At 40.2% G+C, this 23,852-nt stretch overlaps 1 protein-coding gene across 1 annotated transcript; it reads left to right on the forward strand.

Moving 5' to 3' along the window:
• The first annotated feature begins 260 nt into the window (after window positions 1-260).
• LOC120515559 (collagen alpha-1(XI) chain-like) lies at window positions 261-5,558 on the forward strand. The gene is made up of 4 exons (XM_039736643.1): window positions 261-325; window positions 2,110-2,200; window positions 2,292-2,369; window positions 5,329-5,558. Exons 1-4 carry the CDS (start codon window positions 269-271, stop codon window positions 5,526-5,528), a joined length of 426 nt encoding a protein of 141 aa, XP_039592577.1. The 5' UTR covers window positions 261-268; the 3' UTR covers window positions 5,529-5,558.
• Window positions 5,559-23,852: the final 18,294 nt, after the last annotated feature.

A 23,852-nucleotide genomic window follows, 5' to 3' on the forward strand; every position in this document is an offset into this window, starting at 1 on the left:
TTAAGCTGCTGCCCCCGCGACTCGACCTCGGATAAGCGGAAGAGGATGGATGGATGGATGGATGTTCAGGTGTAATGAATTTTTGATAAAATAATTAAAATATTTAACAAAATTGTTTTTTTTCTCTCTCTCTCTCGATTCTGACCAGGGTCCAGGATTAAGTGATGCACAGATCTATGAATTGTGTCGTGGAGTTGTAACAGCCCAGATATCTCAGCATGCAGCTGCAATTCGATCCAAGTGTGCCAGTGGCTGTCCCATTAATAACATGACACTGATTGGACCGCCAGGCAAAACGGGACTACCTGGTCCACCAGGAAAAGCAGTAAGTCAAAGGAAGTCGTATCCCTGAAATCTTAAATTGCCTACATAGTATAAAACCAACTGTTTTTGGAGTATGGAACATAAAAATGTGAAAATGATGTCAGTGAAGGAAGGGCCTTAGTTGTTTGCTGTACTCATTACTACCATTTTATTCTTGTGCAATAGGTCAGACTAAAAGGAAATAAGCAGAACGGTGGTGAATGAAATATAAATATAAAGTAAAGGTATCTTTTGTCAGGAAAACTGGTGGCAGTCATTAATGCTGCAGCCTCACAACTCCAGAGTCCTGTAATCCTATTCCAGCCTGATCATCATCTGTCATATCTCAGCCAGGTCTTCTCCCATGGCTAGAGATCAGATGCTTCTGTCTTTGTTGTACATTTTTGCTTTATTCGTATGTGTTCTTTACGTTTTATGTATTTGTATCTAGGCTTGTCTTATGTTCCAAGTGTTTTGTTTGTGGTCCCCAAAGAGGCGGAGCCTCCTGCTAATCACCACCAGGAACTTCCCTCCACCCTATAAATCTGGAGAGCCTTCCATAGTTCCTGGCAGTTCATTGTGAGTGTGCTAGGGAGTTTACTGGTGTTTATTGTTCTTCTGTGTTTTACTGGATTTCTGGAGTTTCAGATTTTGGCTCTGTGTTTTGATATTGCTGTTGAAATCTGTGTTGGTACCACTTTTTTCAGCCAAATCGATTTTGCTTTTGCATTCCACTGAGTTTCGTTATGATTGGAAGACTTTTTTTGTGGAGAGTAAATCTTTTTAAAACTGTGTCTAGCCTGGGTTTTTGATGGGATTTCCCTCTCTAGTGAGTATTTTTCCAAGTAGGTCCTGCTAAATTCACAGGGGGGGATCCCCATGGGTTGTAAACACACTTCCAAGTGAAAAACGGGGTCGTGATACCCCAAAGGTTGAGAAAAAGTGGGTTAATATTTTGGACAAGTGTTTATTAATATCTTGTTTCTTTTTATTGTTATTAGCCGTACATTACCTCTGTATTTTTATTTTTTGTTCCTTTGTTAATTGGTTTTGTTCAATCATTAATTGATTTTTTTTTCCAGTTGTTTTTGGTTCATTACTATTGTTGAAATTCTTTTAGTTATTTAGTCTTTGTTACTTAGATTAAAGTTTTGACAAATTTCCATCCATCCATTTTCCAACCCGCTGAATCCGAACACAGGGTCACGGGGGTCTGCTGGAGCCAATCCCAGCCAACACAGGGCACAAGGCAGGAACCAATCCTGGGCAGGGTGCCAACCCACCACAGGGCACACACACACACAAAGCACACACTACGGCCAATTTAGAATCGCCAATCCACCTAACCAGCATGTCTTTGGACTGTGGGAGAAAACCCACGCAGACACGGGGAGAACATGTAAACTCGGGACCCGGGAAGTGAACCTGAGACTCCTAACTGCGAGGCAGCAGTGCTACCACTGCGCCACCGTGCCGCCCTTTGACAAATTTAATTAATCAATTTCTTGGTCTGTCTATTAAATGAGTTTTTTTTTCAAATGAATAATTCCTTGCTTTAAGCTATGTTGTGGAGTTTTGTGAGGATTCTTTTTCGGTTTTGGCCTCCATTTAGGGGTTTTCACAGCCGCTTGCTCTAGTGGTTGGCTTCATCAGCGGTAGAAGTTTCTGGTAGTACCAAGACAAAAAAAAACCCTTTTTTAAAAAGAAAAAAAAAAACACTTCTGCAGTAAAACGTCAAATTCTCTTGTAATGCTGACTATAAACTTTTTCTATAAGATGAATACAAGTTTTGTTAATTCTTAACAGGGCAAAGGTGGACTGCCTGGTGCCAAGGGAAAACAAGGTTCAAGAGGCCCATTAGGAGTGAAGGGGCAGAAAGGAGCATCAGGGGTACAAGGTAGGCATGACTTTTGAGTCTCTAATTCCTAACCTCTTGATTCGTCCAATATCATTGCTATATATATATATTTTGTTTTTTTTCAAACTAGGCAAACAAGGCAGAAAAGGACAGAGAGGAGACCCAGGAACTGGGCTGCCGGGTCATGATGGACCCCAAGGACCTCGAGGTATTCCGTTTTTTTTTTTTTTGGTTCTGTTATTCTGTTTTGAAAACGCTTTCCAGATTCTACAGCATACTTTACAGAGATTCCCAGGCTTGTCACGTGGGTTCAGGTAGACCAAGAAGTTGGTTTTGTATTGGCAGGGAGCCGAGAAAAAGGGAAATTAATTAGGGGAATTCCCTCTGTCGTGAAGATAAACACAGGGCAATTTGGTGGCTTTCAGTTCTCAAACTGACATTAACTTATCACAAATTTAAAATCAGAAAGTAATTATCTTCACTGCACAATACGCCGGCAAGTGAAGAGTTGCTGCCGATGCACACAGAGTGTTTATTCAGCTTTACAGCTTCCTTTCCAGGTCAGAAATTGTCAAAATGAATTTATCATTCTGAGAAACTTTCTGTGGGTGAAGTCCTGTTTTGTCTGAGTAATCCAGTCAGAAATACGAATCAAAGGCCATAAGTGGGCTGTTTACATAGATTAGGATAGTTTAACATATTTGGTGTCCCGGCATTTCAAAATGGGGAAGGCCAGTTACTTTATATCAAAAACATTTACTCATATAGGACAATGTCATGCATTCAGATTAGCTTAACAGTAATGAGAATGGCTAAACAGAGATACGAAAGATTATTTATTTATAACAGATTGTCTAAAACAGTAGAGAATCAAAATGTCCATCCTAGTAACAAAGCATATGGACAGATGGCCAGGAGGGGAGAAGAGACGAAAAACTGCTGTTGGTGAGATGCTAGAGAAAATAAACCTTCAGGGGTTCAAAAGTGAAAAGACCAGCAGGGCATGAATGTGGCAACAATGACAGGAAACCCTCAGATGGCTGCAGCATATTTAGGCTATGCCCACATTACTGCATTGCCTTTCAAAAACACAGATTGTCTCTGCTTTTGCCTTTCATACACTCTACCCCGGTGTTTTTAAACATGGGGACTTTTGAAAAACGCTCTTCAGAGCACATACGTCTAAAAAGGTTAACTCATTGTGGCAATGTGGACTCTCATTACACTCTGATTGGCTTGTGCTCATCACGTAGCCCTTCCCAGATTGGATGCTGCTCATTGTAATGTCTAATTCCCTGATTGGTCACCATTCACAGAAGAAAGTCGTATTCTGACATAGCGGACATAGATGAGTTGCTTTCCATGGCACTTGCTGTATCGCATGCCTGTATGTATCTAAGATATATTTTGTACAGTTTAAATGCATACACACACAAAAACCAAATCATTTACTGGTTGCTACAGTTCTGGGATACATCCCATGCCTGGTTGGCATTACCATCTTTCAAAAGGATTTTTCTACCGATGTGCGCAATCCCAGTGTAGGCAAGCATCCACGTTGCATGCGTTTCTGGTTGTTTTATTGTGGACAGTAACACTTGTAAATGATGTGAAAACACTAGAATGGATGGCGATCATTTTTATTTAAAAATGCAGTTTTTATATGAAAATGTAGCTGTGTGCATGTAGCCTTATTCTGTTCAAAAAAACAAAACTGTCAAAGAAAAGAACGCCCACCTTACCGTGAAACATGGAGAAGGCTAAGTGACGTCTTCAGATTGCTTTGCTGCCTCTTTGAAAAAGTATGGAAAACAATAAACTCAGAAGATGGTCAGGGCATTCTGGGATGAAACGAACATCCCTGTTTTAGAAAGGTCTTGGGTCCTCCAGCTAGATAACAACCTGAAAACGTGCCTCAAAAAAAGCACCCATGAATGAAGGAGAAGAAAACATTAGATGGTTCTGAAGCAGCCAGCTATGAGTCCTGGTTTGAAAATCCACAGAACATCTGTGGAACGCGCTGAAAGTCACAGTTGGGGAAAGGCAGCCATTAAACCTGAGAGAACTGAAGAAGAGTGGGCCAAACATCCAGTCGAGAAGTGTCGAAATGTCACACAGAGCTACAGAAAGTGTTTGATGGCTGTCTCCAAAGGCTTTACTATGAAATGTTATATTAAGAGTACCAATGTCTTTTGTCTGTGGCATTTTCTTTTGTTTCATTTTTTAAAAAAAGAGATTCCTAAAGTTGCGGGTCGCCGGCTTTTGTGTCATAGAGAGTTGCAAATTATCATTATATTCACTGGGACAGGGGTGCATACGGTTTGTGAAATGTATCACGATGTGTCACCATAGGGATTTTAAGCAGTCAACCCCCTCTCCCCCCACAAAACTATCAGCAGCGATTCTCTAAGGTGGACCTTCCACCCAAATGACTGTGGCCTGCGATTCTCTAAGGTGGACCTTCCACCCAAATGACTGTGGCCTGCGATTCTCTAAGGTGGACCTTCCACCCAAATGACTGTGGCCTGTGATTCTCTAAGGTGGACCTTCCACCCAAATGACTGTGGCCTGCGATTCTCTAAGGTGGACCTTCCACCCAAATGACTGTGGCCTGCAATTCTCTAAGGTGGACCTTCCACCCAAATAACTGTGGCCTGATATTCTCTGAGGTGGGCCTTTCACCCAAATGACTGTGGCCTGCGATTCTCTAAGGTGGACCTTTCCCCCTTGGATTACTATCCATGGTGATTCTCCAAGGGGGGGGGTCTGGGACCCCCAACCTCATCCAAGATGACTGTCAGTGGTGATTCTCCAATGGAGGAAACCCTCTCCCGATAACTAGTTGTGGTGATTCTCCATATCTGGCGGTCATCATGGACTGGGTCTCAAAGACACAAAACAGTGCGAGATTGGGTCAGAGGGGAAAATAAGTTTAAGATACACTAATTAAAGTAATATGTTCAGTTATAAATCAAAATTCGAATTCTTGTTCTGGAAACCAAATACTTTTATAAGTTTCAGCTCAGTTCAGAGAAAGCTGTGAGTACCCATATTTTCAGTCACATCTGTTTGTTACAATTGGTTTCATTCCACGCACAAAGGACATAGTAAGTTTACCAATTTGAGAGATTTCCGCACCTAATTTATATTTTTGCATTTGCTTCTAGGATATCCTGGCTATGAAGGTGTTGCAAAAGATGGCATTCCAGGGCTGGAAGGACCTCGTGGGTACTCTGGTCCTGTAGGACAACCGGGAATTGCTGGTCCTATTGGAGTACCTGGAGTATGTGAAGCTCGGGACTGCAGCATCCACGCTCCGGCACTACGAGCTGAACAAGGCTTAGTGAAAGGACCGTTGATTAACTGAGTTGACAGTACCCATGGGGAAAAAACTTCAAGCAATGGCGGCACAATTGGGAGTGGGTGCCCTCATTCATTCATGACTGTTGAAATTGCTTAAATGCATGAGCTTTTTGGTCCAATGTCTTATATGTATTTATACAAGTGTCCAATTCTTAATTTGTTTACAAAAATATTTTTTTTTATTGTATATCTGCAAATGTTCAATTTTTTTATAGTCGAGTTCAGAAGATAAAATGAAACTCATCTCAGTCAAACGGCCAAAATCCCTGGAGTCCAAACTATGCCTTTGTCTTCTGATCCATTCTAGAAGAAACCAATTCATTTCTACTCTTTAAAAAGACAAGTATCTTTGTAAGTCTAAACATCAGATGAATGTCTTAGTCTTAAGTCCATCAGCAGGAGAACATGTCTTTTTAGATTTACACTGTACACAGAATATGTATTCCAAATCCAAATGAAAAATGCGAACTTCCAATGTCAAATAAATGTCTTTTTGATATCCAAAACAGCTGGTGGACATCTGATTTCAAATTTAAGCCCATATGAACTCAAATCCAAGAGTCAAATACCTGTACAGCCCCATAAAGGGCTTTCTCCGTCTGTGCACCCGGGCTCTGGAACTCCCTGCCCTTAGTGGTTAGGCGAGCCGCTTCAGTCGCCACATTCAAATCTCGCCTAAAAACGCACTTCTTCATATTGGCTTTTAATTCTTAACCTGTTTCATTTTCCACTTGTCTTTTGCTATTTTCTTCATTTTATTTGGTCCCTTGACCTGTTTTAGTATCTCTGTTTTAATTCTCTCTTAATGTTTATTTTTAATATTTTGCTTTTAGTCCTGCTTGTTGTAACTGTACAGCGCTTTGGTCAGTTGTAATGCTGTGTTTTTAAGCGCTCAACAAATAAATATGGTATGGTATGGTATATTGAAGAAACTTCTACCTGCAGACTCAGACGTCTGGTTTTAACATTCTAAGGATTCTGTGATCATTCTAAATCTGGCCACCATCCCATTCCAACTCTGTCTATCAAGTGGACTTCTAATGCCAAAAACGTGCACATCGTTTGCCAATACAAAATAATCAAATGAACTTCTTCACGTTCCATATCATATCTTCTGGTTAAAGTTTATATTGTACTACAAGAAAGAACATGAGGGAGTTGGTACCCCCATCAGTACCCTGTTTAAAATGGGCAAACTATCCATCCATCCATCCATCCTTTATCCAACCTGCTATATCCTAAATACAGGGTCACTGGGGTCTGCTGGAGCCAATAAATATCAAATATAGCAAACAACGCCTGTACACTCAGGTTTCTCATTTCAAATACTGTACAAGCAACAAATAGATTCCTTCGTGCAAATTCAAACATAAAGACCAAACGTAAAATAAATGGCACTTCAGGATCTAAACATCTATCTGACTTCATATTGCAAATCCAAACATCTGGCCACCAGAAATCTGCACATAAAATGACCATAAATTATTGTTCTCCTTGTATGTTATATGCGGGATGAAAGTTTTTATTATGGAGAACCCACTTTGTGGTGTTTTCAACTCCCCTCAGCCCACTGCATAGGTCTCGGATTTGCGCAAATAAATCGGTACCGCAAGCGAACTATGATACTTACCAGAATGTTCAAGCAAATTATAGAAAAAAACCTGATCTAAATCAGTTAAGTAGTTCTCTTGTGAAAAGCGGACAGACAGGCAGACGCTGGATTTTATACATAGAGAGGTGTAGTACATAGTTAGGTGTATTGTGACCTCGAGCAGCGTTTCAATGACGTATATGGAAGTTCCACGATAAATACGGTCGCTCTGCAACGTTTCATAATCCCTCAGTGGATACATTCTATCAAAAAGCCTTCCAGAGTGGTTAGTTTATTTGTCACGTGAGGGTAGTGTTAGGATTCATTTTGTTTAATTCCTTCTGTTTCGGACTTCTCTTTCAATTCACTCTTGTGGCTTTTTCACCTTTATTGGTTATTACGATCTTTTTGGATCTGACCTTTGCCTACCTCTCATTACGAGTTTGTCTGACATGACATCTCGTGGTTTCCTTGCATCTCACAATAATATCTGGAAATGCTGTCACACTCTTCATATGACAAAAGGAAATTTCAGAATAAAGTTTCACATTAAATCCAAACATCTGGCCTCCATCCCATGCCAAATCTGTCTATCAAGTGGACTTCTAATGCCAAAAATGTGCACATCGTTTGCCAATACAAAATAATCAAATTAACTTCTTCACGTTTCATATCATATCTTCTGGTTAAAGTTTATATTGTAAAGCAAGAAAGAACATGAGGGAGTTGGTACCACTGTCAGTACCCTGTTTAATATGGGCAAACTATCCATCCATCCATCCATCCATCCATTATCCAACCTTTTATATCCCAACTACAGGGTCACGGGGGTCTGCCGGAGCCAATACCAGGCAATATAAGGTGCAAGGTAGGGCACCAGCCCACCGCAGGGCACACACACACAAACACACACCAAGCACACAATAGGGGCAATTTAGGAACGCCAATTCACCTAACCTGCATGTCTTTGGACTGTGGGAGGAAACCGGAGAACTTGAAGGAAACCCATGCAGACACGGGGAGAACATGCAAACTATACAAAAATAAAAACTACAAATAACAGAAAATAATCAGGAACGTTCTGAATGTGCTTCAGGCTGCTTTCTCGGGGTGTCTTGAAGCTCTGTGCTGTTTAGAACCTGGTTCATGAATGACTGACGACTCCTGTCAACTTTATTCTATAAATATGGAGGGTCGGAAGAGGAGGGACCTCCGAGGCTGAACCAGAAGTGGCATCAGCCGCTTTATTGTCCTGGCTGCAGGCGAAAAAAGGAGAGGCTGTTAGCCACCACACTTCCCCTGGTGCTGATTTGTGAATCCTTACCTTACAACCATCACCTGGATGCTCCTGATTTGTCCGCATGTGACACACTTCAAATCCAAATATAGGACAGCCATCTCCATCCTGATCTGCACATGACGTCATCTTCCCATTCCAACTCCAAGCATCAGGCCAACACGTCGTCCACACCTGAATGTCAAGTTTATACCATTTGAGTTCTTCCAGGCAAGCCTCAAGTGGGCAAAGACCTTAAAGCAGACCAACGGCACGCTAGCTTGGGAACATCTAGAAGAGCCGGAATCTGTAGCTGGGACAGGGCAATCTGAGCTGATCTGCCTGGCCTGCTGCTGCTGACCTTCACCAGGAAACAAGGTTTCAGAAAATGAGATGAGATTGAAAAAAAGAAATGAAGGGCATACATTTTCTGTACAGAGCTCTGTGTGGGCTTTCAAACTTCATACCTGGAAAAGTTAGCAAAAAAAAGAAAAAAGAATCTAAACATTTAGTTAAATAAAATGATTTTCTGGTGGAGGTGGCACGGTGGCACAGTGGGTAGCGCTGCTGCCTCGCAGTTAGGAGATTGGGTTCGCTTCCCGGGTCCTCCCTGTGTGGAGTTTGCATGTTCTCCCTGTGTCCTTCCACAGTCCAAAGACATGAAGGTTAGGTGCATTGGCGATCCTAAATTGTCCCAAGTGTGTGCTTGGTCTTTGTGTGTGCCCTGCAGTGGGCTGGCACCCTGCCTGTGGTTTGTTTCCTGCCTTGCGCCCTGTGTTGGCTGGAATTGGCTCCAGCAGACCCCTGTGACACTGTAGTTAGGATGTAGCAGGTTGGATAATGGATGGATGGATGGGTGGGTGGATTTTCTGGCGGTCTTAACATGTTGACTTACTGTGTTTGCTCCGGTCTATGTCAATCATTATTACTTAATGGGTTAATAAAATATACAGTAAACTGCTGAGTGATGACTTTATGTCTTGATTTCTGAAGGCACTTTAAATTGTAAATTATTATTATATTTTAAAAAAATATCCCTTCTACTTTAAAGAAGTGTTATTTTACTTCCATTTTCATAGTCCTCATAAAACAATGGCTTGCTTTGTTTGACCAAAATAGAGAGATAGTACCATTATTCCCTAAATGACATAACTGGGATTTCTGTTTGATTTCAGTTCTTCTATTTTCTGCTTTTGTTCTTCGCAGTAGTAACCACCTTGAAAATTAAAAAAACACACAATAATTAAGCCTAATTCAATAAGAAATAACAGTCTGAAAATGAAAACTACTGTACTGTGTAATCTTTACAAGTAAAATCATAAGCTGTATGTTTTACAAATCACGTAAAAATGGCTGAATTGATCTTGATCTTCATGAAATTTTGCATGTGCGTTGTCATTAAAATGTATGCTATATGACATATCATAAAGAGGGGTTGTAAAGGTGGGGGGCACCCAAGAATCAATGGGGGACATGGAGACTGCAGTTCCCATCAGCCATCAGGAATGCCCCAGGGTGATAGGAGGACACTGTTATCAACATAATACAAATTTTTGTCTCGGCCAAAATGGGATCTCATCTAAGGCCACAGGTATGGCGTTTTAGCTCTCAACCAAAGCCAAAGTCACATTATGTGAGTTCTAGTCCCGGGTATGTCACATTAGCTAACCACAGCGGCTGATCTTGTCAAGTTTAACAATTGAAAATTGCTGCCCATGTCATATTTAGTGATTGCGTGACGACCATCCAGCACAGTTGTGTTTGCCTCATTTTCTGATTGCCAATTGCATGCTGCTTGATTTTATTGTTGCGATTGGAAAACTAGTTGATCTCAGTTGTTGGGTATATCACGTTAAGGCAGTGTTTCTTAAACTATTTTGGATCGCGTGATGTCTGAATTTGGTCGTGTTGAGTCGTGAATTGCAATAGTACTGAATGGGAAGAAGTTTGCAAACAGTTTGCAGAATGCCTTGCGATGGGTCACTGTGGGTTTGAAGTACAATGCAGTAATGAGGAATATGGAATGTGGGTGATTTGGACCTGGCAAAGAGAAGACAGACTCATCTGTCTAATGTCTCGCATTTTATGTACCACGATAGAATGGAAAATTGAATTAAAAAGAGCTGAAATTGCAGTTGAACTCTGAACTCTCCCCACCCTAGGACGACAATTCCCCAAGGGAGATAGGTTCAATGATGAGCAGCAGTTCTCCTAAAGTAAAAGGGCCGGTGATCCACAGTGATCCTCAAAGGTGAAAAGGGTCAATGATGAGCAGCGATTCTCAAAGGCGAAAAGGGTCAAGAATTGGCAATGATTCTTCAAAATGGACGATGATCATCGGCGATTCTACAATAGGGATGGATCCCCTGGATGACACCCTGCAGCATTTTTGGGTTCAGAAGACACAAATTTGGCAAACTGTGATCATCAGTCATGAGGTCTGACATCGACAATGACTCGGTCCAACCAGTCAGTGACAGTTTAACTCATACCGTTAGAGTTTGTTCTTAGTTGCTGAAGAGAGTGGGGAGAACATGCAAACTCCACCCAGGGAGGACCCTGAAAGCGAACCTGGGTCTCCTAACTGCGAGGCAGCAGTGCTACCCACTGCGCCACCGTGCCACCCCAATTACAAACATTAAGGGGCATTAAACATAAGACAAAACTTAAAAATTTTAAAAAGGGGCTATATTTTTCTCAAAAGACCAGAAAAAAAATAGTTTAATTGAATTAGTATATGTCACGTCAAGTCATTTTTCAACCCACTTAATCTTGATCAGGGTTGCAGGGGGCAGCTGGAGCCTGTCCCAGTTAGCATAGGGCGCGAGGCAGGAACAAACCCAATTAGTATAGTGTGTGAAATTGGAAATTTGAACACATCACGTTACAATTTACATTTAGTCCTGACTCCGATTCCAGAAACTCAATAATTGCTTCCGACTCCATGACTCCACAGCCGCGTTTGTACTTGTACATGATCTCTCAAATACATAATGTCTTTTGATTTGTTTTCCAAGTGGACTGATTAGATTCTCCATTACTGACCCTCCATCATCAGGTGCGTATCGAATGGTTTAGTAAAGATTTGAGGATCACACGGTGTTATGGTCAGGGATAGAGGGGACAATCTGATCAGTTGCATATCTGCTAGTTTACCCGATTTAAAGGGCATTCTAGAAAGATAATTAACCGCATTCAGAAAATGTCAAACTTCAACACAATATATGGTTAAATATAGTTTAAGGAAATAAGTCTGAAAATCTCATGTCCAAGTTGATAGTTTCAGTTCTGTTGTAGCTCAAATAAAAATAGACCTAAGCACATTTTATTTAAAGCACAAAGGCTACGAGTTTCAGTTGGGTGGCCTTCACATCATATGAGGTGTGTCAATGGTGGTCAACTACAGTGGACTGGGTTTAAATCCTGGCCCGGTCACTATGTACATGGAGACACTGGAAGACATTGTGCTATGGGAAGCAACCATGTTGACACATTTTAATCATCTAAGAAATGCATAGAAGCAATTAAAAAGGCAAATAAAATGTTAGGTTTTATCATAAAAATGGTTGAATATAAATCAAGGGACATTGTCAGTCAGTCAGCTTCCATCCCGTTATATCCTAACACAGGGTCACGGGGGTCTGCTGAAGCCAATCCCAGCCAACACAGGGTGCAAGGCAGGAAACAAACTCGGGCATGGCGCCAGCCCACCGCAGAGGGACATTGTTCTCTGTCTATATTAGATCCTCAAATGAGTGTCTGCTTAGAATTCCAAGAGCTAAACTTAAAAGAAGTGGTGAGGCGGGCAGGCGGCCTTCTGCTGTTACGCACCTAAAATCTGGAATAGCCTGCCAATAGGAATTCACCAGACTGATACAGTGACGCACTTTAAAAAACTGCTGAAAACACATTACCTTAACATGGCCTTCTCATAGCTTCATCTCAGTTTAATCCTAAAGCTCTGTATATTCAATTAATTATCGGTACTATTCATAGTGGCTCTAAAATCCGTACTAACCCCTACTCTCTGTTCTGTTTTTTTTTTCAGTTTTCTGTGGTGGTGACCTGCACCACCACCACCAAATCAAAGCACCGTGATGTCCCTACATTGATGGATTAATGGCCAGAAGTCCACGTGACTGTCATCATCAAGTTCTTCCATGAGAACCCTGAACACCATGAGGACTGATCACTGATGTTAGGTAGAATGCCAAGAGGGGGCTGGGTGGTCTCGTTGCCTGGGAACCCCTGCAGATTTTATTTTTTCTCCAGCCAGTTTTTGTTGTTTTTTTCTGTCCTCCCTGGTTTTTCTTCTATGTTAATTAGTGTTCTCTGATTTTAATTCTTCTTTTGTCTTTTATCTCTTTCTTCATCATGTAAAGCACTTTGAGCGGCATTATTTGTATGAAAATGTGCTATAGAAATAAATGCTGTTGTTGTTTTTGTATATAAAGCGCTAGTGAGACCACATCTGGAGTCCTGTGTGCAGTCTGGTCACCACGGCACAAGAAAGATATAGCAGCACTTGAAGCTGTGCAGATAGGGTTGGCAGATTAGAAAATTAGAAAAACGGGACACTCTTAAAATCTCTCTCTATTACTATATATTCAGTTAGGTCCATAAATATTTGGACAGAGACAACTTTTTTCTAATTTTGGTTCTGCACATTACCACAATGAATTTTAAATGAAACAACTCCGATGAAGTTGAAGTGCAGACTTTCAGCTTTAATTCAATGGGGTGAACAAAACAATTGCATAAAAATGTGAGGCAACTAAAGCATTTTTTAACACAATCCCTTTATTTCAGGGGCTCAAAAGTAATTGGACAAATTAAATAACTGGAAATAAAATGTTCATTTCTAATACTTGGTTGAAAACCCTTTGCTGGCAATGCCAGCCTGAAGTCTTGAACTCATGGACATCACCAGATGCTGGGTTTCCTCCTTTTTAATGCTCTGCCAGGCCTTTACTGCAGTGACTTTCAGTTGCTGTTTGTTTGTGGGCCTTTCTGTCTGAAGTTTAGTCTTCAACAAGTGAAATGCCTGCTCAGTTGAGTTAAGATCAGGTGACTGACTTGGCCATTCAAGAATTTTCCACTTTTTTGCTTTAATAAACTCCTGGGTTGCTTTGGCTGTATGTTTTGGGTCATTGTCCATCTGTATCATGAAACGCCGCCCAATCAATTTGACTGCATTTAGCTGGATTTGAGCAGACAGTATGTCTCTGAACACCTCAGAATTCATTCGGCTGCTTCTGTCCTGTGTCACATCATCAATAAACACTAGTGTCCCAGTGCCACTGGCAGCCATCACACTGCCTCCCTCCACCGTGTTTTACAGATGATGTGCTATGCTTTGGATAATGAGCTGTTCCACGCCTTCCTTCTCCATACTTTTTTCTTGCCATCATTCTGCTAGAGGTTGATCTTGGTTTCATCTGTCCAAAGAATGTTTTTCCAGAACTGTGCTGGCTTTTTTAGATGTTCTTTAGCAAAGTCCAATCTAGCCTTTCTATTCTTGAGGCTTATGAGTGGCTTGCACCTTGCAGTGCACCCTCTGTATTTACTTTCATGCAGTCTTCTCTTTATGGTAGACTTGGATATCGATACGCAGACCCCCTGGAGAGTGTTGTTCACTTGGTTGGCTGTTGTGAAGGGGTTTCTCTTCACCATGGAAATGATTCTGTGATCATCCACCACTGTTGTCTTCCGTGGACGTCCAGGTCTTTTGCGTTGCTGAGTTCACCAGTGCTTGCTTTCTTTCTCAGGATGTACCAAACTGTAGATTTTGCCACTTGTAATATTGTAGCAATTTCTCAGATGGTTTTTTCTGTTTTCGCAGCTTAAGGATGGCTTCTTTCACCTGCATGGAGAGCTCCTTTGACCGCATGTTGTCTGTTCACAGCAAAATCTTCCACATGCAAGCACCACACCTCAAATCAACTCCAGGCCTTTTATCTGCTTAATTGATAAGACATAACGACGGACTTGAACACACCTGCTCATGAAATAGCCTTTGAGTTAATTGTCCAATTACTTTTGAGCTCCTGAAATGAAGGGATTGTGTTCAAAAAATGCTTTAGTTGCCTCACATTTTTATGCAATCATTTTGTTCACCCACTGAATTAAAGCTGAAAGTCTGCACTTCAACTGCATCTGAGTTGTTTCATTTAAAATTCATTGTGGTAATGTACAGAACCGAAATTAGAAAAAAGTTGTCTCTGTCCAAATATTTATGGACCTAACTTTATATAAATTTATACATGCCCCCTACACACCCAGACCAATATTTTATATAAAAGTAGAGACCTAAGTTAAAAACATAAAGCAATGATTTTAATAAGTTATGAGGAAAACAAAAGTAAAATCATTTGATAAATATTTAGTACAAGCTAAAAAAAATTCTGCAAAAGTGAAATTATTTGAAAATATTTATTTAATACAGACAACAGAGAAATATTATTATTATTTAATACAGGCAGTTAGAAAACAAGTGGGCCATGGCGAGTAGTAACACCACACTTTGTCGACAGTCGCCGGAGAGCCAAACGGTAAGAGTGTCGCCATCTTTAGCCTACCAGAGCAACTGAACAATTAACAAACAGGCAACAAACACTCATTTCCTTGTTACATTTGGGTCATTTTCGTCAAAGGAATCTCAGAAAATGAAGCATAATTACTTATAAAATGACAACTAAGTACCATATGAAGGTAGTAAAAATATATTTTTATTACAAAATTTAAAAATGAACTAAATATTGTACGGGACATTTGGGTGTCCCTGAAGGGTCAGTACGGGACAGGGGACAAAATGATCAAATATAGCACATATCCCATATATAAGGGACATCTGGTAACCCTATGTGCAGAGGAGAGCAACCAAGTGCATCATGGGACTTGTGGGCATGTCCTGCTGTGACAGACAGAGGAAATTAAACCTGTTTAATCTTGATCAGAGGAGACAACATGGGGACCTACTCCAGGTATTCAAAATTATTAAAGGCATTGATGAAGTACATCCAATAGAGGTCTTTCAACTTAAGGGTGAATCGCATACTCAAGGACACCAGTGGAGATTAAAGGGAAGACCATTTAAGACTGAAGACTTCTTTACCCAAAGAGTTGTAGGACTCTGGAACAAAGAACCTAAACCTGGAGTTGAAGCAGAAACCTCGTCAACCTTTATGAAGTATCTGGATGATAAATTGGGACTTCATACCTATTAGCTAAACAAATGAGCTTGATGGATTGAACAGTCTCTTCTCATTTGTCAAATTTCTTATGTTCTAATGCCTGTTCTTCTCATGTTTGTATGTATTTTTCTACAGGTACCCAAATCCAGTGGACTTAAACTCAGTTTAATCGATGTCTGTAAGAGATGGTGAGTATGTGAGCCCTGCAATTAACTAGATGTCTGTCCTGAGAGTGAGAAAGTCTGACTCCGGTCCACCAAAAAACAGAAAAGCATGTTTAATAAAGAGACGGAGGAAGATGCTCAAGAAGGGCTTCTTTGGAGTAAAAGTGACAAAGACAAATGTGAGGGAAATCATTCTTGGAAGATATTTGGAATGGTAGGCCGCATTTTTTTTAACAAAAGTTTTACTGTACATTCCCAAACCCACTTAATGCAGTTCAGTGATAAAGGGGTGCTGTAGTCTGGCAGAGGTGGATGTAATTCAGGGAAGAAGACCAGGTGCCAGTCCTCCACAGGGCCCACTCACACACACACACCCCATAATCAGTCTTGGGCCATTTTGGAATTACCAGTTAACCTAACCACCATATCTTTGGGGATGTGGGTAGAAAACAAGTAAAACCATGCAGACACCAATATCCCGCCCTTTGATTTTAGGGTCTTGCTTTTGCTCATCTCTCACCATTCTCTATATGTGTAAGGGTTAAAGGAGTATTCCACCTGACAAAAATATTTTTATATGTTAGTTACTCCATGTGGTTTGTAGTGCAGGCCGAGAAAAATCTTGAATCTCAGGTTTTAATGCAGAACGTAGATAACAAAATTTATGACACAATAGGCATCAATGGTGACCGACATTGGACAACAGCAAGCAATATCAGCAGGTCCATGACAAAATCTCAGTTACTCACGTCACATAATCCCCATCTCAGAAGAACAGAGACCTGATCAGACTTTAACAATTCATTGCGTGGACACCCAGCCATCTAAGGCAGAGCGGTAATTCCCACTATTAATGGCACACAGAGACTTAACCCTAATGCCTAACCTTAACCCTAACCCATTGAATTATTGGGAATTTGGGGGGGTGTCCCTCATGGGTGATCAAAACACTGCACAAAATTTTAAAGACAGTCATTTGTCACTCCTCCGTGACAGATCCCAGTTCCAGACCAGTCAGAACTCCAGCCCATGCTTGCTGCCCATTACACTACTGCTGAAATGTTTTAAGAGCTCTAGGTTATTCACCAAACTATTTGCTTTAGATGGTCTTCTGGATTAGTGTGTCAATTGAAAAGAGCTTGTGTTAGAGTTCCAAATATTCATTTTGCAAAACGTAAGGCAATACAATAAGATATTTGAACATCCTTAAAAATAATAGAGTACTTGCTAGATAAAACCGTGAGATCTTTGTAGGCGAATAGGCCAGTACTGATTGAGGGGCTACTGATCCATGACATCATGTGTAGGTTGAACCAAAGTGATGAACTGAACCAGAAACTGAGAAGAGGAAATAAAACTGGGGAGGGACAACTCAACTGAAAAGGTGAGGCTGTAGTAAATGTGGCAGTTTAATCTGAAATCTTTCACCATGTCAGAAGTAAGGACAGGGACAAGACACAATATCTATCATTACAGGTGTTTCCAGATGTGCTGTCCAAGCTCCTCTGAAGAAGTATAACAAACTGGAAACGTTGAGGACCACAAACATAGTGGTCAGCTACAGAAAAGAAGAAATACATCAGTCTTATATCCCTTCAGAACTGAAAGATGCTGCATAGAGCATTGCTATCAGTTCAGAAGGGTCATAAACATCTTGGGACCCTGGTACACTCATTTACAGTCTACAGAAGTCTAATCAATTGTGGTTTTCAGGGAAGAGTTTTGACCAAACATCCATTCCACTGAGGTGAAAATAAAGCCAAATGATTTGCTTATTCTTGAAAAGCAATTACTGGGGTGCACAAAAATGATTGAAGGTGGTCTGGACTGATGAGTCAAAATTGGAAAGTTTCGGCTCTAACAGTTTTTTCATCAAAGGTGCTGGATGATGGTCTGCAGACAACAGTGAGGTATGGTGGAGGTTCCACGCAGGTTTGGTTTTGCATTACAGCGTTGGGAGATTTGTTTAAAACCGATGTTTCCCTTACAGGCAGATTTGTATTCGTCATGCAGTCCCATCAAGGAAGCGTCTGATCTACCCCAGCTTCATTGTGCACAATGGCAATGACCCCAAATACAGTGTAGGAGGAGAACTGGCATCCTGGTTGAGACAGGAGAAAATACAATACCTGGATAATAGGGTGGAGTGACAACGAATTAGCCAGCGGAGCGGAGAAATAACTTTGTGTCCAGAAGGCAGTATAGGGTGGTCCAGATCTAATTATGCAATTTTCATTACGCTATGACTTATTAAGTTTATTACATAGAATATCACCTGAAAAATCCCGGACCATCGAGAAGTGTATGAAATGATGACATGAAGAATTGCCTTAGCGCCGAACTGGAGTCATTCCCACATACATCAAAGTCATCCAGACGATCTGGATCTGCATAATTAGATCTGGACCACCCTGTAGATAATAGATGGACCAGCAGAAGCTGAGATTCGGGAGAGGTTCCATCCCCCATACAGAAGGTGGAAGTGGTCCTCATATCAGAACCCAGTTGGGACACCTGCAGGGATGCTTGGGATATGGAAGTGCAATCCTGTTGGGGTCCCTACGTTCTAATGGAGGGTGCTGTCAGGGAAGGACCTAACTACTTTCATTATGTGCTTCCTGAAAGATGTGGCATGACACTGAAAGCATTCCCGGGTCTGGCATAAAAGGAAGCCCAGTGCCACACATGGACAATTCAGAGTCAGGAGGCAGCGGGCGAAACTCAATGGAGGCAGAGAGGGAGGAAGAATTGGCAGTTTACGTATTAGATTCATGTATTGTATAATTGTGGCTTGTTATTGGGAGGATTGTGAAGAGGTGCCTGGGAAAGAAAGAAAAATCCTTTATTTTATCCTATCAACGTGTGGTGCTTTACTGTGTCTGTGGTTTGAGGCTTTCTGATGGTCCCTTGTGGCCACAACAGGAAGAGCAGGGAATCCAGTAACATGTTATGGCCATCACAGAGCCCTGATCTCAACATCATCAAGTAAGCCTGAAATTATTTGCAGAGACAGAAGCAAGTCAGACAGCCAAAGGTCTGCCGCCAGCAGGTTTTCAAAGAGGCAGCCATGCAAGTATCTTCAGAATCTGCAATGGCAACAAAGGGTCTCGATACGTGTGTCAATGTGACATTTCAGGGTTTTATTTTTGATAAATTTGCAAAAATGTCTAAACTTCAGTCTTTGCTCTGTCATTCTGGAGCACTGAGTGTTGCTTGATGTGGGGAAAAAAATTAATTTTAAACATTTTAGCACAATGCTGTAACATAACAAAATGTGAACAAAGTGACAGGGTCCAAATACTTTATGAGCCCACTGTATGTTGTTTATAAGACAACAGGCCTGGCCCAATTATAGCTGTGTCATGTGCTATTAAAAAAAAGTCTGAATTAGCGTAAGCCAACCTAACCCGTAAGATTTAACAGTTGTATCAAATATATGAAATATTAAAACGTGTGCTTTAATTTAAATGTTTAAAGCCTAAATATTCTTGATTGTGCTAGAAACGGGTTATTTTTTACCCTTTGTTAGAGAACCATAGAGGGTTAAACCCCTAGAAAAGGATTAAATATCAAAAAGTACACCATAATCGTAATCGCTGAAATAGTTTAAAATTATACCCTACATTCTTATGTTTAAAATGCTTAACCTTCTGGGAGTGGCTGTTAGAGGGCTAGGACCACCAGTAAAGAATCAAATACCAAAAATATTATCATAATAGTGATCAGCAACCTTGAAATACAATACAACGTCACACCTCATACCTATGTTTCCAATCCCGAGGAGGGGAAAAGGAGTAACTTTGACTCCTCGTATTTCATTAAGGGGGTGAACTCATGGGATCAGTTGATGTGCACAACTTTAAGACGTTCCGATCATTTTAGCTGAAGACACCTATCGACTCGCTCCTTATTATGAGGGTTCAATTTCCTGCTCAAAATATGGCCATAAAATGACATAAAAATAAGGGTTTAGAGAGCCAGAAATGGAGAGGGCTGATCCTGAAAGCTCAATACTTTGTATAACTAGGGGGCTTTGCCCCCTGCTTGCTTCACTCACCAACCCCCTGGCCAGCGCTACACGTTAGCTTATTTGTGGTGCTGCCACTCGCGTATGGGGATGTAGATTTACAATTTAAACAGATTGTAATTTTCATGTGAAGTGTTACATTTGCATCCACACGACGTATAACTGCCTGTGATTGAATTTCGTTTCTTTCTCTCTATTAAATAAAATGACTTTTTTGAATGTTAGATTTGTAAATTGTCTTTGCAAAAGCTATTCTAATGGGAAACTGTTAACGTTTTAATACAAATGGCATATGAAGATCTCCTTTGGTGTCTAATGTTATCTGTGGAAGATGAACTACATTACCTTTTTTGGATACATCCTTCTTTCTACAGTAATTTGTGCGGTGGAAGACCAGATGGTGTTAACGGTTGTAGATATCCTTCATGATATTGTAAGTTGAGGTTTTCATCTTCCGCACGATCGCCATCAACTGTTTCAGCAGAGTCTATCGATATGCATTTAACCATTTTGCCGTGTTACCGATCAACATTTTTGGCGTATTTTAATTTGACTTCCTCGTTTCTAGGTGCTAGGATTGCCCGTGTACTTTTTTCTGTTGATAACCTTTCATGATGAAATTCTTCAATAAGATTTGGACATAATGCATCTTCTTTAACTGGGAACTTAAAGTGAGGAAAACGAGAACATTTATAAGAGCTGAGAGCGCAGGAAGTGTGTCTGTCAAAAGCATTCACAAGACAGAGAGGTGAGAGTGCCGTGGTCTTGTTTGAAAATGGTTGTTAGGAGGGCGTGACTTTTAAAAATATCATGACAATGTTCTTGTCTCATGGGACTTGAAAAAATCTTTCCCAAAAGGTCTAGTCTCCTAAAAAGTCTTGTCACGTCAAGAGATTTTTTTATATAATAGAGAGACTAGACAGTTAAACAGTCTTCTTATATAATACGCTACCAATGGCTGTTCGTTTGTCTGTCCAGGATTTTAAATCACCTGTAACTCGCAAACCGTTTCACCTATTGACTTAAAATTTGGCACACATATACTACATGACGTCTACTATCCGCTTTCGGGGTGGTGATTTTTATTAGTCTTTTTATTTTTATTTTATTGTAGAATCAACTCTCTGCAGCGCACAGCAGGGCGGAGCATGCGTAAGGGTGCCATTCTCATTCCCTATCACCTTCGCTAATCGTTCTTAAGGCAGATTAAAGACTTAAGTGTCAGCTTAAGTGAAAAATTAAAGAAAACGTACTACGTAATTGCAATACAAACACCGACTTAATCAGTTTTAACGCGAAAATATGCCACAGAAAGAAAGAAGAGAAGCAGCAGGCCACTAGGGTGGAGAAAAGAAGAGCTGCTCAGGAAGCAGCAAGCGCATCAACCTCTGAGCAAACGAATGGTAAACGTACAGAAAAAGAGGATGACAACTAGGAAGTGTATTCACTGCACGTTATCGTGCAGTACGACATTACTGGTATATCATATGTGGAGTTTTTCCTCATACCGGTGAGTCAAAAGGTGCTGGAAACAAATAAATTTCAAAGTATTCTTTGGTACACATATACTACATGATGTCTACTATCTGCTTTTGGGGTGATGATTTTTATTACTCTTTTTATTTTTATTTTATTTTATTGTAGAATCAACTCTCGGCAGCGCGCAGCAGGGGGTGAATCATCACCCCTAAGTTTTCTACTTCTTCTTCTGAGTTTTTCTGGCAGTTGGCAGACCAATGTAAAGGTGTATTACTGCCACCTATTGAGCTGGAATGTGGAGCAGGGACTGAGGAAGCATACCCATCTGGGATTAGGGGGTGGGGATTCTTATTAACACAATAAACAAAATATTTGTTAGAGAATAACAGAACAAAAAGAAGAAAAAATACAGAAAAAAAACCCATAACCTGAGTATAAGAAGTTCAAATGAGTCCCACGCCTCCAAAAAGATAAACCAGAAGTGAAAGATTCACCTGAAGAAATCCAGCAGAGCAAAACGTAATACGTGAAGCAGGACTTTAAGGATTAAAAAAGGCAAAAATGAATTATCTACCTCTTCAAAAATCATCAGGTAAACAATTGACTAAAGTTATTGTCTGCTTTTTTATTTTTATTTTTTTTTTCATTTTTATTACTATTTAATTAAATTTTTTTTTTTTCCTATCAGTATACTGCTGCTGGATTATGTGAATTTCCCCTTGGGATTAATAAAGTATCTATCTATCTATCTATCTATCTATCTATCTATCTATCTATCTATCTATCTATCTATCTATCTATCTATCTATCTATCTATCTATCTATCTATCTATCTATTGATGGGATAATGGTGGAAACCAAATGATTCCAATACAGACTAAGACCTCCAAATTGTTGCCTTTTATTTCACCTTCTGTCTCAGGCTTGTAATTAAGCACATACGATCAACTGATACTGAAAGGTATTAGGAACACACGGATTGGACCGAATTCTAGTAAAACTATCTATATTACTCATTTCAAAATATTAGATAAAGCAATGAAAACCAGCACACTAAACAAATTCGTATGAAAACCTTTGAAGAAAAAAATGAAAACTGTCTTAATGTTTTAATCTTCCAAAACAGGAATAGAAACTGGAAGTAAAACAAGATGCTGTCTGAGTCATCACCACTCAGGAAATTACAGCAATTGTATCAAAATAAAAAAAAAATTCCAAGCTGTTTGAAAAACAATTTACTGCATAATTAACTTATAATGTTCATGGGACTATTACAACTTGATTACCTCCTGAATGTATGAAATCAGGTTAGTAGGGCAATGTTTGATTTTACTTCATTGTCACCTCTCATCTTTTTAAATTATTGATATGCTATGTCGTACCATAAAATTAAAGATGCTAAACAGATGATAGTTGAGGTCACCCAAATCATTGGAAACTGAGTGTTCCAATGTCCTTGAAAGTTGTGTGTCACAATATTATAGGAAAGAACACTGTAACAGTCTTATCACTCAGTTAATTATTAATTTTGCCTTTGGCAATGATGGTAATTAATTAAAACAATTTATGAGACACCCACACCAGTGATGCCAAATTAACATAGGCTGAGTGAAGGATCACTGTTTCGCTTTCCAGTTGGCATGAGCGGTGTTTGGGGCTGGCAAGTGGGGCGACCACCCCAGACCCTGTACCTAAAGTGGTCCCGCTTTTGAGGTCCGCGTGTCCCATTCGAGTGGATTTGTCAAGTTACATTCTCCAATATAGATCAACCATGTCTCAAGACAGGCTTTGCAGTCTGGTGATCCTATCTATAGAAAAAGACATTGCATCCAGATTAGACTCTGAAGATGTCACCAACGACGTTTCCAATAGGAAGGCAAGAAAAGAGGATTTTCGTCTCTGAACCTGGAAACCGGTAAGAGATTTCATGATACCTCCACGTTAATTTCACACATCCCATCGAAACACTGAAATTCACATTTTATTTGTAGGCCATAACCATGTCCAAATATAAATGCACAAAAACATGTATCGCTAGTGATAACTGGCTGACATGACATCAACATGAGTTATGACTATGACATCCTGCATATCGAGACTCAGATTATACTTGGGAACTTTTCTAGAAGAGGTCCTGCTAATTTCCGCATTGACACCGCATCGCATTTTGCACTGTCGTAGTATCGCCATGAATTATGAATTGCACTTTTTTAATAGATTATATTATTATATTTTGATAAAGTCCAGGTTATCGTGCAAAAATTTTGCTGAATACTGTAATGAGAAAATCTGGTATATGTTAACATTATTTTTATTAAATTCACACACAAGTTTATACAGTCCACACATAACCGTACCAGCGTTTGACGTAACCGGCCCTGCATGAGGTTGGTCAGCCCTATGCCCCACACACCCCTAAGGCCACCTCTGCCAGTCGAGATTCCAGAAATATGAAGCGTTCTGAGCAATTTATGAATGAGATTCATAAATTGTTGAAATTCTACATTAAACACTTTCACTTTCTCTGTTTTAGTTCAGCAAGGCGATAGATTACTTTTTAACAAATAACCTAAACACGCTTGTTGCAATAAATAAAAT

This window comes from Polypterus senegalus, chromosome 15 (assembly GCF_016835505.1).
Source record: "Polypterus senegalus isolate Bchr_013 chromosome 15, ASM1683550v1, whole genome shotgun sequence".
Lineage (NCBI taxonomy): Eukaryota > Metazoa > Chordata > Cladistia > Polypteriformes > Polypteridae > Polypterus > Polypterus senegalus.

Coding starts and splice junctions, on each gene's coding strand:
- LOC120515559 (XM_039736643.1), top strand. CDS start 269: ATGACACTGATTGGACCGCCAGGCAAAACGGGACTACCTGGTCCACCA. Junction 2,201..2,291: donor AGGAGCATCAGGGGTACAAG/GTAGGCATGACT, acceptor TTTTCAAACTAG/GCAAACAAGGCAGAAAAGGA. Junction 2,370..5,328: donor TGGACCCCAAGGACCTCGAG/GTATTCCGTTTT, acceptor ATTTGCTTCTAG/GATATCCTGGCTATGAAGGT.